General features: G+C 49.1%; 3 protein-coding genes across 3 annotated transcripts; 1 reads left to right on the top strand and 2 right to left on the bottom strand.

Annotated features, from left to right (window-relative positions):
• Positions 1-2581: 2581 nt before the first annotated feature.
• On the bottom strand, positions 2582-2995 carry MAM_08444 (subtilisin-like protease PR1D; the record flags this gene model as incomplete). The annotated part of the gene is made up of 1 exon (XM_040827241.1): positions 2582-2995. The coding sequence occupies one exon, from the start codon at positions 2993-2995 to the stop codon at positions 2582-2584; it is 414 nt and encodes a 137-aa protein (XP_040674765.1).
• Positions 2996-4693: 1698 nt separating this feature from the next.
• On the bottom strand, positions 4694-8255 carry MAM_08443 (uncharacterized protein; the record flags this gene model as incomplete). The annotated part of the gene is made up of 2 exons (XM_040827240.1): positions 4694-7470; positions 7997-8255. The coding sequence occupies 2 exons, from the start codon at positions 8253-8255 to the stop codon at positions 4694-4696; spliced, it is 3036 nt and encodes a 1011-aa protein (XP_040674764.1).
• Positions 8256-11552: 3297 nt separating this feature from the next.
• On the top strand, positions 11553-11839 carry MAM_08442 (glucose repressible protein Grg1; the record flags this gene model as incomplete). The annotated part of the gene is made up of 2 exons (XM_040827239.1): positions 11553-11674; positions 11752-11839. The coding sequence occupies 2 exons, from the start codon at positions 11553-11555 to the stop codon at positions 11837-11839; spliced, it is 210 nt and encodes a 69-aa protein (XP_040674763.1).
• Between the last annotated feature and the right edge of the window lie 1519 nt (positions 11840-13358).

Below are 13358 nucleotides of genomic sequence, written 5' to 3'. Positions count from 1 at the left end.
CTTGAAAATCTGGAGATTGAGAGCTCGGAGTCGCGATCGTGTCCATCGGATGGTGTCGACGCGGCGGCCGAAGTTGCCAATCGGCCGATGGTATGGTCGCCGTTCGACCGGAATCCATTGGGCGGCAACAGATCCTCTGACGTCGGGGAGGCTCGCCGACAGCCCGTATGGATGTTCATACTCGTCGTCCTGGTCCGATTTCTCATCCACAGCCACGTCATTCAGTTTGATGCCCTGGTGCTGACCAGTGTCGCTGTCCTTCTCAGAAGCGTCACCGGGCAGAGATTCCATGCAAATCATGAACCCCGGTATTTCCACCTCGTACAGATCGCCTCGGCTTGTGTCCTTGGTCGTGCTGTCGTTTGGGACCCCGACTAAATCTTGCTTTGAGCCCGTCGATTCGGCAATTGATGCCGCGGCAGCAGAGGACTCGGCGAGCTTGGAATCCTTGGCCAGTTTCTTTTGACGGGCCCGGTTGGCGATTCGAATCAGCGCAATCTCGGCCTTTTCCAGTCGCTCGGCAGTTTGTTGGCGCTCCTTGACCATTTTGACAAGGGCCTTGGAGGTTCGCGGGATAAAGACGCGCCTGACCGAGTCTCCATACAGTCTCCGGAGACGACGCTCGTCCAGGTACTCCTTTGGAACACATGTAAGCAGAATCGTGCGAGACGAGATACGGTCGGCATAGTACGGTGACGAAAGATATGCCTGTCGTAGATTGACGTAGTAAATGCACTCCCGTACAATCATGTAGAGCACGAACCCTGCAAGTAAGGTATATAGTTAGCATTGGCGCAAGTCGTGTCGAGTAAAGACGAGCACAAGCAGATGGGCCCGGACAGCAAAACACGGGACTCGGCAAGACTATAAATACGTATACAAGAGAGGCACCGTACCAAAGAAGGCCCATGCGACAAAGACGTGCGCAAGTAGCTTTTGAGGGTCCTGCACATTGCCTATAGTCAACAGTTCCAGCTGGGCAAGGCCACCGCCCCCTGTCGCATGGATGGGAAACAGCACGGGAAAAGTGACGAGGCAGCCAGCGAGACAGATATTGCGCAGGATCTTCAAGAAGCGGAGGAAGAAGAAGCCGTCGAGGGATCCGTGGTTCAAAACGATGGTGTCTGGCGTCTTGAAAAAGGGGACAATCCAATCCAGCCATCCTCCGGGAAGGGCTGGGCTGGGCTTGCTGCACATGGTGATTAGCAGTGATGCTCAAGGCACGTGTATAATGTCGCCTCCCCCGCGAATAGTCCGTCGGGGTGAGAGCATGGTGGCAGGGCATGGAGAGGGGGACTCACTCGGGGCTCCTTAGCTCTGGAATAGTCCTTGGTGCATACACGCGTTCGCAGAACCGACGCAAAAGGATGAAGAGGACGAGGCATACGGCCGTGAAGATGGATACAGGAATGAAAGTTGTGCCTAGCTTTGCGAGTGACGATGCTTTGCTGTTTGCCGTCTGGCTTAGAGTTCCGCCGCCCGAAGAGTCGTTTCGAGCAGATCCCTGCCTCGGATCTTGGGAACCGCCCTAGAAGAAGAACGCATCAGAGTCAGTCAGTCAGTCAGTCAGGTTTTTGGTGCGCAAGGGGACTGTGGCAAGCCATGCGACAATGGGATGGGTGTTGCCGACGGAAATGAGTTTGCGCCGTGCTATAGACGGGGATTGACACGTGGAACAGGCATCGCAGCCAAGATAGAAAACAGCCAAGGGTGCAGTGCACACACGACCACATACCGCGTCCAGATCCAAGCCTCGGGTCTTGATCAAGTGCCATAGTTGCGATATGGCAGCATCCGTCAAGTGAGGTGCGGAGTCAAGGGCCATTATGAGGCAAAACGCGCAGCATCGTTACCCAACCATGAACAGAGGCGGATGACGGCCGCGAAGGCGAGGAAGATGAGCAACGCCGAGATTTAGAGCGTTTGAAGTCGGTCGAAGCAAAAACCAGCGACCGACGGGCGGACGGGCGGACGGACGGACGGCCACCCGGAGTCGGTCGGACCGTGGGGCGGGAAACGGCTGAGAATCGACATGAAATCGATGGACGTGAGGCGTGAGGACGGATGGATGAAATGTCTGCCCGGCATCTGCTCCAAGGCAGGAGAGCCCCTGGCTTTTGTCCAACCAGATGCGCACATAGGCCTCCAACGGATGGTTCAAGGTTGCTGCGTCTTGCCCATCCGGTCGTGGTGTCGAGGCGCCGTTTTTCCCGCTTCTCGCGCTAGTTAGTACTCACTCCGTAGTAGATACTAAATGAGAGCGCCACCAGATGCTGCGGGCTCTCTGGCTAGCCTTTCTTTTTCTGTGAAGCAGGAAGAAAGAAAACCGGTAGCCTATGAGACAGGGGATACGGGTACGTAGGGTCGTAGTGGATGGATGGCAAGATGACTCTGCCTGGATCCTGAATCGACCTTGTGTGGAGAGCCATGACACTTTTGCCCACACTCATCATCCGGCCCCTGTCGAGGCGCCGCCAATCAAGTACGTACTAGCAGACCAAGCGTCTGCGGTCTTGGGTGCCGACTGAATCGCCCATGCCATGTTGTCGCCCTCCGCGGTGGTGATGCGTGGGCCGGGGGTTCACTTCCACCAGCTCGTCCTTGGACGGCTGCGAGACACGGCAAGCCGAGCCATGCCAAATGGTCTCCAAGTTGACCTTATATCGCAAGCCGCACGCAGCACGCTATGGCGACATGCCTCGGCGCTACTGCTCTCTTCTACTGTCTGCTCGTCAAAACGGCCGGCATAGCCCCGGAACGCCGGGCCGTTGTACTCGCGCTCGACGCCGGCAGGGTCATTCTTGCCATTGCTTCTGGCGTGGATACCTCTGACCCAGGACATGTGGGTGTCGGTAGCAACATTCTCCTTCAGCCTGACGATGTAGCTTCCTTCAATCACGGCCGAAGACGAGGCGCGGCTGTGGACAGGAGCTGCAGCAGCAGCAGACAGGCAAGCAAGGGCCGACGCGGCGGCAGCAATGATTTTGAAGAACATGATTCCAACGGCAGAAGCGGCTAATAAGTAATGTATATCTTGGGCTGAGTTAAAAGACTCTCCCTCTCTCGCATGACCGAAATCATTTACTTATACCCGATACGGCGGGTGATTATTCCAGCAAGCTCATCATCGTTTCGTACGCCAGGCATGATCCACGGGCTTCGTACTCAGCAGAGTTTATTCCGGTGCTTCTCTGCTCCAAGGAGTCAGATAATCCCAGTTGTACGCGCGGCCATGGGACGAGCTACGCCGTCGGATTGTGGCCACCGCTGGGTTCAAGGTTCACTGGTCTGATACAAATCGCCGCTGCTGAGTGTCAGCTTCCCGAGATTGCTTCACAGCTCGCATGCCCCTGGCGCCTTCTCACCTGGAGTTGAGTTTTATGGAAGATTCCGTGATTGAATATCAATTGCAACACCATAACCGCCCCTCCCCCCCGATCCACGATGCTTGGTCCCAGCCGAGGCCCCGTCAATGCCGACAACCGGTGTGGCAGTCTGATAGTCAGTTCATCTGACTACCGTCCGACTTGCTAAGAAGCCAAGTAGCATGAGGGACAACCCCCGCCCCGAGGAGGTGGACTTGGCAGTCGGCTGACCTTCAGCCGCAGCGATTCGGATGCGCCGGGTCAACCACTTTAGAGTTTTGTCCGATGAGCTGAGAGGGTGGGCTCAGCCCCCGGATTGTATAGACCACGACAAGACATGTCTCGATTTATACACTGAAAGCCGGGAAAATAGGTGATGCGGCAGTCATGCGCTAATAGTCTACGCCGTGGCTGCTGCTTGTCTTGCGCCTCGAGGACTGCTGACAACACGACACACCGTGTACATAAACCCGGTGCCAGGCGTGTACACGGATTCATACCCAACTATATTCACCTAGCCCAGCTTGGAAGTCTGCCCTGAGGACTTCTCCATGAAGCAAGTCTTGCTTGCCTGCAAAAGACAAGTCTCCACAAAAACGATGCTCCATCGTTTATACGTCGTGACTAGGTAGTTGGTTGGCAAGTTGACCCGAGGATGACGAAACAAACGGCCAGGCACATCCACCGGCGTCAACCGAAACCTGACTCTCATCAAGGAGATGGCTGCTGTCGCCAACTACTTTGCAAGGCGCCAGTGGCAACGAGCTGCGAGAGTCTCCGCTCGGCCAAATCGGTCGGTGAATGAACTCTGTTCGCGCCTGAAAAAAGCTAAACAGGAGCCTGGGATAACAGACAGGTCAGGAAGTCCGAGACGGGACTCAACGCCTCGCATTTAGCCAGAGATACTATTCACCACAGATAGCGTCAAGGGAACAACGTATGCTTGACATGTGGTTGGAGCTGGGGCAGGCCCGTTTTTCGTGTGTGCGTATTCGTAGATGCTCTTGTATACTATATCTTTGGGGGAATTGCTACACGGGCATGACACTTTGGCTACACGGGCATGACTCTTACACGGGCATGACTTTTACCACTTCTGATTGGTCGCATACTTTCTTGGCCCCACAGATACTTCCTCGGAAAGGCGGTGTAGCCAACTTCACTAACAAGCTCCTACATCACCATGAATTGCAGTGTCACTTATCGTTGTGGGCGCGATTGGTCTTCTGCTATCTTGCAAGCCTGCATTTCGGATTAAACTACCGTCCTTGTACTGTTAGCCAGTAACTGTCAAATACTGGCAAAAGACGTGATGTGGTCTACTTAATTTATTGCCTCACAACGATACAATCTGGATCTTCGTCATCACTCTTAGCCAGTTCCCATTGACTCCTTGTCCTGCGAATGTTTCGTTGCGTCCTCCGTCCACTGTACCGCACGCCTGTCGTATTCCCAGCATTTAGGACTTTAGAAGGTCTACCTGGCCCTTGCTGGGCTGAGATGCCAATTTGGCCACCAGTTTGTGTGATGGTTTCTCGAGTAGCTTTATGCACTCTCCTAGCAAGAGTTGGCTTATTGAGACTTCCTGGCGGTCGACCTCGTCGCCCACTTGGTTGATTATCAGATCGGCTACTTGATGTAATAGCTAGGCTTTCTGGGATAACCTGCGCTGTATTCTTTGGCCTTCCACGTAGTGCAGTGGCAACTTTCGGGTCAAGAATTCGTCGGTATGGATCTTGAGATGCCGATTCCCGTAGTCGCCAGCGTGGGTGGACCTCCCATTTAGTGAAACGTGTGTCAGAATCTAGCTTTGCGTAGACTTTATGATAGCATGGGATTCCCAGCTCAATAGAGACCGTACAGTCGTCGTCGCAAAGTCCAATAGAGTCGGGGAAGGGATTCTTCCCCGTCGGCAGAAATTTGCGAGCAATACAGTATTGCTTGTTGATTAACCCAAGTCCTTTCGATGACATGGTTGTTCGTAGTTCACCAAGATAGTTTCCCATCGAACCTAGGTATTGTGGAGCAGTCAGGACATCATCCTGTCCACAGGCATCCTTAAAGGCACGTTCTTGGTCATGTATCATATCCTGCATTGCCTCGACGAGTCGGTAGAGGTGGCTCATGCCATTTAATAGATAGCTTTTGATATTATTGTTGCTTGCTTCTGTGCCGGACGTAACTCGGATTCCGAAGTTACGATAACGACGGATAAAGCAACGTGCCCATTGAGCACTAACAGGCATATAAGTCGAGTAGAGGTATTGTAAGATCGCTCGTTGGTCGTCGAACTCTTTACAAAGATCTCTCCATGCCTGCTCAAACGCTTCCTCAGTCTCGGCATAGAGAACCTTTTTCCACATTAAAACAACGCCTTGGTAAGTATGAGGAATCTTATCACTACTCGACCGATCTTCGATCAGATGCTTATCTGTAGTGCTCAACCCGCCATCCGCCTGTGAGGGAATGTCTTCACTGTCACTAGCGCTAGGGCTAGTAGTACTGTCCTCACGTTGGCCCGTCCACCTAGTCTTCGATTTAAGCAAAACGTTTGAAAGGATATGATGAATACAAAGCTGTTGCTGTGCATTTGGAAACTGATCATTAACGGCAGCTTTCATAGCCTTGTCGAAGTCTGTGATGATGACATCTGGTTCCCTGAGTGAGTGTTTTGTAATGAGCTTGCGAACACTCTCTGCAAGGAATTGGAACCCCTCCCTCCTCTCGTTATCTATTAAGCCAAATGCAGCATTGAACACAGTTCCAAGACAGGTTTGGCCAGTAGCCTGGAATAAAGGAAGCTTGAAGCGATTAGTGTTATATGTGTTATCAAAGCTAATAACCTCGGGGAAGCGCTTCCACATCTGTAGACAGTACGGAAAGGTCCAGACAAGACCAAGCAGTCTATCTGGATCATCATCGGCCCATTTCGCGATGTATGGGATCTTCTTCTCATCAAAGAGTTTGATCAATGCCGCAGTAGGTGTATAGCCATTTAGCTTCTCTCGGTTAATGAACGAACGGGCATTATAGATATCCTTCCGCAGGAGTGTTGTATCGGGGAATTGCTCCTCAACCATAGCAGCTACATCACTGGCTCGAATACCCGCGCGACGGCTTGCTGACTCGATGGTTGCTTTAACTGGTGTAGTAAGGCGGCGGTGGGAAACATGCGCAGATGGCGTAATACTCCGTTCATGGTTATGCTGGTGATGTTTCGGGTCTCTATGTTGTCGAAGAAGCCACTTGCCTTCCTCTAGGGCTTCAGCAATTATCATCCATTTGCAATCACACTTCCGAGACCTTCGGGTTCGAAGACCAGAACCCCCCGAGGCCCGAGATTGTCCAAACCGGTCGCATTGAATGGAGTACCTAATCAACCGTCCCTTATAGGAATATTTATTCCGCCGAATAATACCAAATCCGTTCTCCTTTGCAAATGCGTTGGTTGTTTTAAAAAGAACTTCGGCCGAGGGCGCTGGGTCGCCAGGGATTATTGGGTTCGGAATTGGCTCCGGGGCGGGAGATAGAGACTGTCGCATAGGCGAGGAACTAATATTTTCGGGCGTCGGTGATATTCGAGGAGGTTGTGTGGGTGACCTACGAGGTGGAGAGTACGGTGGAGGAGAGTCATATGCTTCGAAACTTAATGGTGACCATCCCCATCTCTCTCGCCAAGCTTGTACACGTTCGTATGATCGAGCAAGGTCTACAGTTAGCCTTCGACCTTCGCCGGTAACCTCTCGTACTATGCGCATTGCGGACTCGAACTCGGCTCTTGTCCTTGTTGGGAGATGCTGGGCGGATGGGGGTGATTCGGGAGGTTCAGAGGCGAATGGATCAAATTCTGGGCCTGGTATAAGCGCTCTGACTCGCTGGCTCCATCTTTTTCCACGGAAGAAGTCATTTTGAAGATATATCTCATAGTCAGATCGAAGGCCCCATGCAGGCTCATGGCGGCCCTGTGAACCATGGGGGTGTGGGAGACTTGAAAGTGTTTGCGGGAAAGAGGCGAACAGGTTATCGAGTGCATTTTCGTCCCCGAGGCCGTAGAACTGACCGATACTCGTAGCAGAGCTACTCGCGGATTGTGGTCGGTCTTCAACTGTGGAAGGACTAGATCTGCGTCGCCGACTGGATTTGTGTCGCTTTCCTCTTTGTGATTGATCACTGGGACTAGGGCTCCGCGACCTGCGAGGAGGTGTGCGAGGCAAAGACATTGACGTCTTGAGAAGAGAACAAGATTGTAGTGAAAGAATTGGTCGCTATCTCTACAGCATAGGGTGCCGTATTATGGTTTATTAAAAGCTACGAAAATGAAGAAAGCAAGCTCGAGGGGGTCGCCCCGACTGCGCGACCACTGGGTTGCTGCGTAGTAGCTTAGCCGAAATGAAGTAATTTACACAGAAGCAAGGTTAAAATGGCCCAGGTACTTGCGGCTGAGGTGGCAGAATCCAGCGTCGTTAACAGAGACAATGCGACCAATCAGAAGTGGTAAAAGTCATGCCCGTGTAAGAGTCATGCCCGTGTAGCCAAAGTGTCATGCCCGTGTAGCAATTCCCAAAAAAAAAGCCTCCTCCATGAACCAAAATAACAGGTCGTCTTTGCTTTTTGCGGGCCAGGCTACCTACCTAAATACACGTTGGAAGCATTGACCAGCGATCCGAGAATGATGCCAACAATCACGGCGCGACCGGTCAAGGGATTCGGCTCGTGATCATTCCCCCTGAGGGGAGGGAAGCTGGAGAAGAGATCGGTGATTTCGTCGTCCTCGGCTTTCGAGTCGTGCTTCAGGACAGAAACCGCGGCTGCCGAAGCTCTCTTTTCGACATGGCCATCCGGCAGAGCATCATGGGCTTTTTGGCCCGTCGTAATGCCAATGGAAGCCATGACGGCCGCGAGCGCAAGTCAACAGGCCAAGTCTATGGTTGACTAGACAAATATCGAGGGAGGAAGAGCCGGCCACACCCTGCCAGAAGCTGTTGCGTCCGATGCGGCAGAAGTGACAAATACTCGCGGGCCCAATGACTAGACACCAGCCGAAGCGCAAGGAAAGAGCCTTGAAAACTCGGAGTCCCGGCCAGGACATGGAGGTTCTTTAATAAAACGACTTGTGACTGGACGCCGTTCAAACCCAACGAGCCTGTGGACTGGCTGTGTGGTGGTCCGCCGACTCCAATGCCACACCCCCGGAAAGCACATGCAAAAGATCCCAGATAGATAGTGGGATGTCGCACTTATCACAGCCATAACTGTGCATATCCCATTGTCTTGCACGCCCTTGTTAGCATGGATGAGCAGCGAGGCTCTGCAACAAGAGGTACGGTACGGTGCAGTACGGCGTCAGCCTTGGTCCATTTACAAGCTCGCGTGACCCCAAGCACTCGAGGAGCGTATGTGGATAGAGAAATGCCCTAGCCGCAAGCCAAGACACAGGTGGCTCGAGTTAACGGATCATGCCCAGACACCGGCGTCGCAACCCAAGTATAAAGTCTGGGGAATAATTACTCGAGCTGGGCCATTGCCACCCAGATGCACTACTCGTTGGAGAATATCCAACGCGACTCACTGGACCTTTACAAGTTCGTTAAGCCGTGGAAAACGGACGCAGAGCGCATAAGAATCAACTTCATGTGTGTTTATGCTGATGACATACTAAACACGATCGAAGATTGACCATGAAACCGTGGCGACGAAGACGTGCTTACATTGACCTGCCCGAAAAGCTCCAACGCCGCAGGTTCTTCCCGCGCCCGGAGAGAACCGAAATGCAGGCTCATAAATACATTGAATTGGTTAGCCATCATGGTACTCGGGGGGAAAGCCTTAAGGGCCCATTTACAGTACGTCGACTAGGCAGAGTTGGAAAAGACCGATGTCTTGCATCGACACAGCGCTTTAGCCCGCGAACGGGACGTCTATCACGACGGAATATATCTTGAACCTAATGGAAAATGTATACTAGACGGGGCAAACTGTCGCATATTGGACGTGATGGTACTGCATAGAATTAAGGCGGGCAACTATCTATTTTGTGGCGGCTGGAGTGCACATATAGGGGGGAAGGGGGAGGAAGGGGGAGGAAGGGGGAGGAAAAGTCATTGTGCATATTACTACCTGCAATCGAGGGAAATTGGTCAACAGCGCTTGTGAGGCTTGAATTGCAGTCAATTGTAATTTGTTGTGAGCCTGTAGGAGCATTCGTGATGGCCTCAACCTGCAGTGACGTTGAAGTTGGAAAAAAGTCACACTTGTATCTTTACTGCAAAAAGTCATGCAATAGCACTTTTCCTGATTTAGATTAGCTCTACCCTTCGTGCATACTGTACTTCCTTTCCGTATGTGCATGGGTTAGTGGCCCATTTGAATTGACTCAATAATAGAATCTCCTGCTTCTATTGTTATTTTCGGCCTAGTTCGGCCAACTTTCAACATCAATGATATCCCCAGGTAATGCCGGTAACAGGCTCCCTCACAATGCAAGCTTAGCCATAAGTGACCTAACATGAGCGCTTGCAGGGGATATGAACAAGGACCCCTATGTAAACAGTAACGCCCTTATATTTCTAGTATAATACAAGTCAAATAATAACAGGCTGCTGCGTGTAAGCACTGCAATTAGTAGTCATGCAACGCGCCAATAGTGAGTTTTGGCGAGACCTTTTAAAAAAGGGGCGACGCACGATTGACTATCGACTTACGGAGTAACGGGGAAGACACAAACTGAAGTTATCTCTGCCGTTTCCTCTAATACTGAAATATACCCGTTCTCACCGGTAACGGGGGCCGGCACCTACCCATCACTACAGACCCATCTCAAGTAAGAACCCCAACTTTTACGCCCGCATGTATATTGAAGTAAAACACTGCCGTGACATGGGTAGCAAGTTGGAGGTTTAAATTCTCGATTTACACGTGTCTATGACTGCGAAGCTAACCTTTTGCTGCTAGCGTTACGTTGCACACTTGAACAACTTTACAAGTTGTCTTAAAAAACGACTAGCCGGGTTCACCGTTACAGGTAGGTCTAGAGCGAGTAGAAGATTATTATTAAAAGGGGTCTGTAGGAGTAGGGAGGTAAATCCTTTCGACACTAAGCTCCCATGACGTTTGTCAGGCCACTCGTATCTAGACCCACAGGGGTTGGTTAGGATTGCACTCGGCAACCTGCAAGCTTCCGACATTTTCTATTTCGGCGGCTCCGACGACCGTCACGGCGTCGCTAGCATTACTACCAACGAATGCCAGTATAGCTGCTCCAGACTTGATGTAATCATGACTTCATTGCATCGCACGTGATAGAGCCGCAATAGACGTATTGAAATGCCAAGCGACGTATAAAAGACGCGCTATGATCAAAACGGCTTGCGTCACAAGGGCCTACATGCCTCATCAACAGCGTCTATTTGCTTAGTAAATCTAGAGCGGCGTACTGGCAGGTTCGTCCGACAATTCGGTGATGGTACAGACTTTTGCGAAGGGGTCCTTTGTCTTCAACAGTAGCTATTTTAGACGCTAGCTTGCAGACAATTCCTCGGGGATAGACTTGTTGTCTAAGCAGTGTCTAATAAATGCGAGGTTCCACTGGTATTCATCGGCTTTGCTGTGAATATTTATTTCCACAACTTACCTACTCAACTCCCAACAAAAATAATAATCTACGCTACTTGTACACATTGCCTTTTTTTTCGTGAGGTAAACCCCCATGCGAGATGGTTAACGACGGCCTTCTAGGGCTCACGGTCCTGATTCTCGCTCGTTGCTGAGTCGTCATGTAACCCTAACCCTGACAGCTTAGTAAGCAGTCTAGTCCATCTAACAGGTCCAAGGAGAATTTTGTCCCATGACAACGATTCACCGATTGCGTAGAAATGACGGAGGTCGCGGGGAATTCAAGGTCCGGCTCACCAACATGGCAGCATCAATATGACGCAGCGAGATCAGCGAAAAAAAAAGCTGCGGCGTCATCGTTTCGCCCTCGTGTATCGCCACCCGAGTAGAGTAACGTCTAATGCTCAAGCTTTTTGGTTCAAAACGTCATGCATCACGTGTAGCGCAATCCCTGTTGGTTTTGGGTTGCGTTGACGTTTTTAAAAACCAAGTCGCGCCGGGTTTCCTACGTGGTCGTTTCCTAGATGCTCTATCTGCAAATAAAGCATCGTTCACAGGACATATCCAAACACCATCATGGAATCACTCAAGCAAGGCGCCAACTACGTCTCTGAGCAGGCCAAGAAGGCCACTACTGGGACCTCAAAGGAGGCGAACAAGAACATTGCCAAGGACTCCGATGCACCTGTTGGCGACCGGTATGTGTTGGCAGCGTTACCATCTTCCGCCCGGCCCCCCTTTAATAATCAAATAATAATGAACAACCACTACCCAGAGTCTCGGCTGCAAAGGACACCGTTGCCGACAAGTCTAAGGAGCAACAGCACGACGTCAAGGCCGAGGCTCACAAGCAGCAGATGTAGGCCGAGAAGTCAAAGCAGACCGCTGATGGCCGCATGCCGGGCGAGCGCGGGGGGTGGGGGGGGGGGCCTATTATATGGTCGTAGGGGGGGGGGGGGGGGGGGGCCTATTATATGGTCGTAGTGCAAATGTAAACTATCTGATGTTGAAGGAGTCGCAGAGTAAAAATGAGGGAATTTTTTATTTATGTGTGCATAACCTCTACTTGTCGTCCCAGCCTGCATTCTCGACAACGATTGTGATTGCAAGCTCAGAAAACTGCACACCGAGCTTGAGACACGTATTAAGTGAAAAGACGGCCGTTTTGTTGTTAAAAACTATAGTGTCTTTAGCAGTGCCGACGTATGGATCGAACATTCCGGGGAATGTACCGGCAAAACGGTTACTCTTGGTATAACTAGCTAAGCTAGTATTAATTATTTTATATTAATATAATATATATATCTTAATAACTTTCTCTTTCTTAAAGAAGTTAAAATTATTAAAATTCTCTTTTATAGTATATTTATCTATATAGTAAGCAGTATAATATAGAGAGAGTAGTAACGAGAGAGGCAGTAGATGTCAGCGGCAGATACTGCCTACTATAAAAAACACCTACAAAAACAAGGGAAACAGCTATAACACACAAATTGCCTACAAGGAACGTTTGCATGCATTTTGTATGTAAGAATTTAATATGCTTTACGCCTATATTTCTTTATATATATAAATAAGGTTAAAAGAGGAATGCTAGCTGGAATTTAATAAAAAGACTAATAAAGCTATAAAGGCTAATTTACTCTATAGCAGAAAAGCAGCTACAAGAGTTATTTTTAGCCTTTAAGGTTATTTTAAGCTACTATCTATGCTTAATTCGGCAGCTCTACTATAGAATTTACCTATAAATAACTCTTCTTCCCCCTAACTAGATAGAGAGGAACTTAAGCTTCTATAACTACACTCTTTAATATATACTATTATATATAATTTTATACTATATCTAAAGTTACTTCTACTATACCTTAAGAATCCCTATTATTTTATGCTTAGTAATTAACTAGATTACATAAGCTCTATCTATTATATCTCGATTATATTATAAAGAGTCCCTTAATTAGCCGACAGTAGAGAGAGTAGTAAAAGTACTTTAGAAAAGTTTAAGCTTAAATTAAGCTAATATAATAATTAAAAAAGTAGTAGTATTATAATAATAGTAGTAAAATAGTAATAAAGATAAAATTTTTAAAAATCAGAAAAAATAAAGTTTTATAGAAAAAGTATTAATAATACTTATTAAAAAAAATAATAATAAGTAGTATTAAGTTACTAAAATATTTATAAAATAGAAGTATATTAAGTATATACTATATATAAAAAATATAAAGTAGAAATATATAATTACTAGAGAAATTAATACTATATATATATCTCTACTATATAGTAGTAATATAACTATACTTAGTAGAAGAAAAAAATATAATAAACTTAAGCTATAAGCTTAAGTAAGTATAAAGTACTATATTAATACTTTATTAAATA

The sequence above is a fragment of the Metarhizium album genome, assembly GCF_000804445.1.
Source record: "Metarhizium album ARSEF 1941 chromosome Unknown scaffold_68, whole genome shotgun sequence".
Lineage (NCBI taxonomy): Eukaryota > Fungi > Ascomycota > Sordariomycetes > Hypocreales > Clavicipitaceae > Metarhizium > Metarhizium album.
The sequence above is the reverse complement of the archived record's forward strand: the minus strand, read 5'-3'. Positions and strand labels throughout refer to the sequence as shown.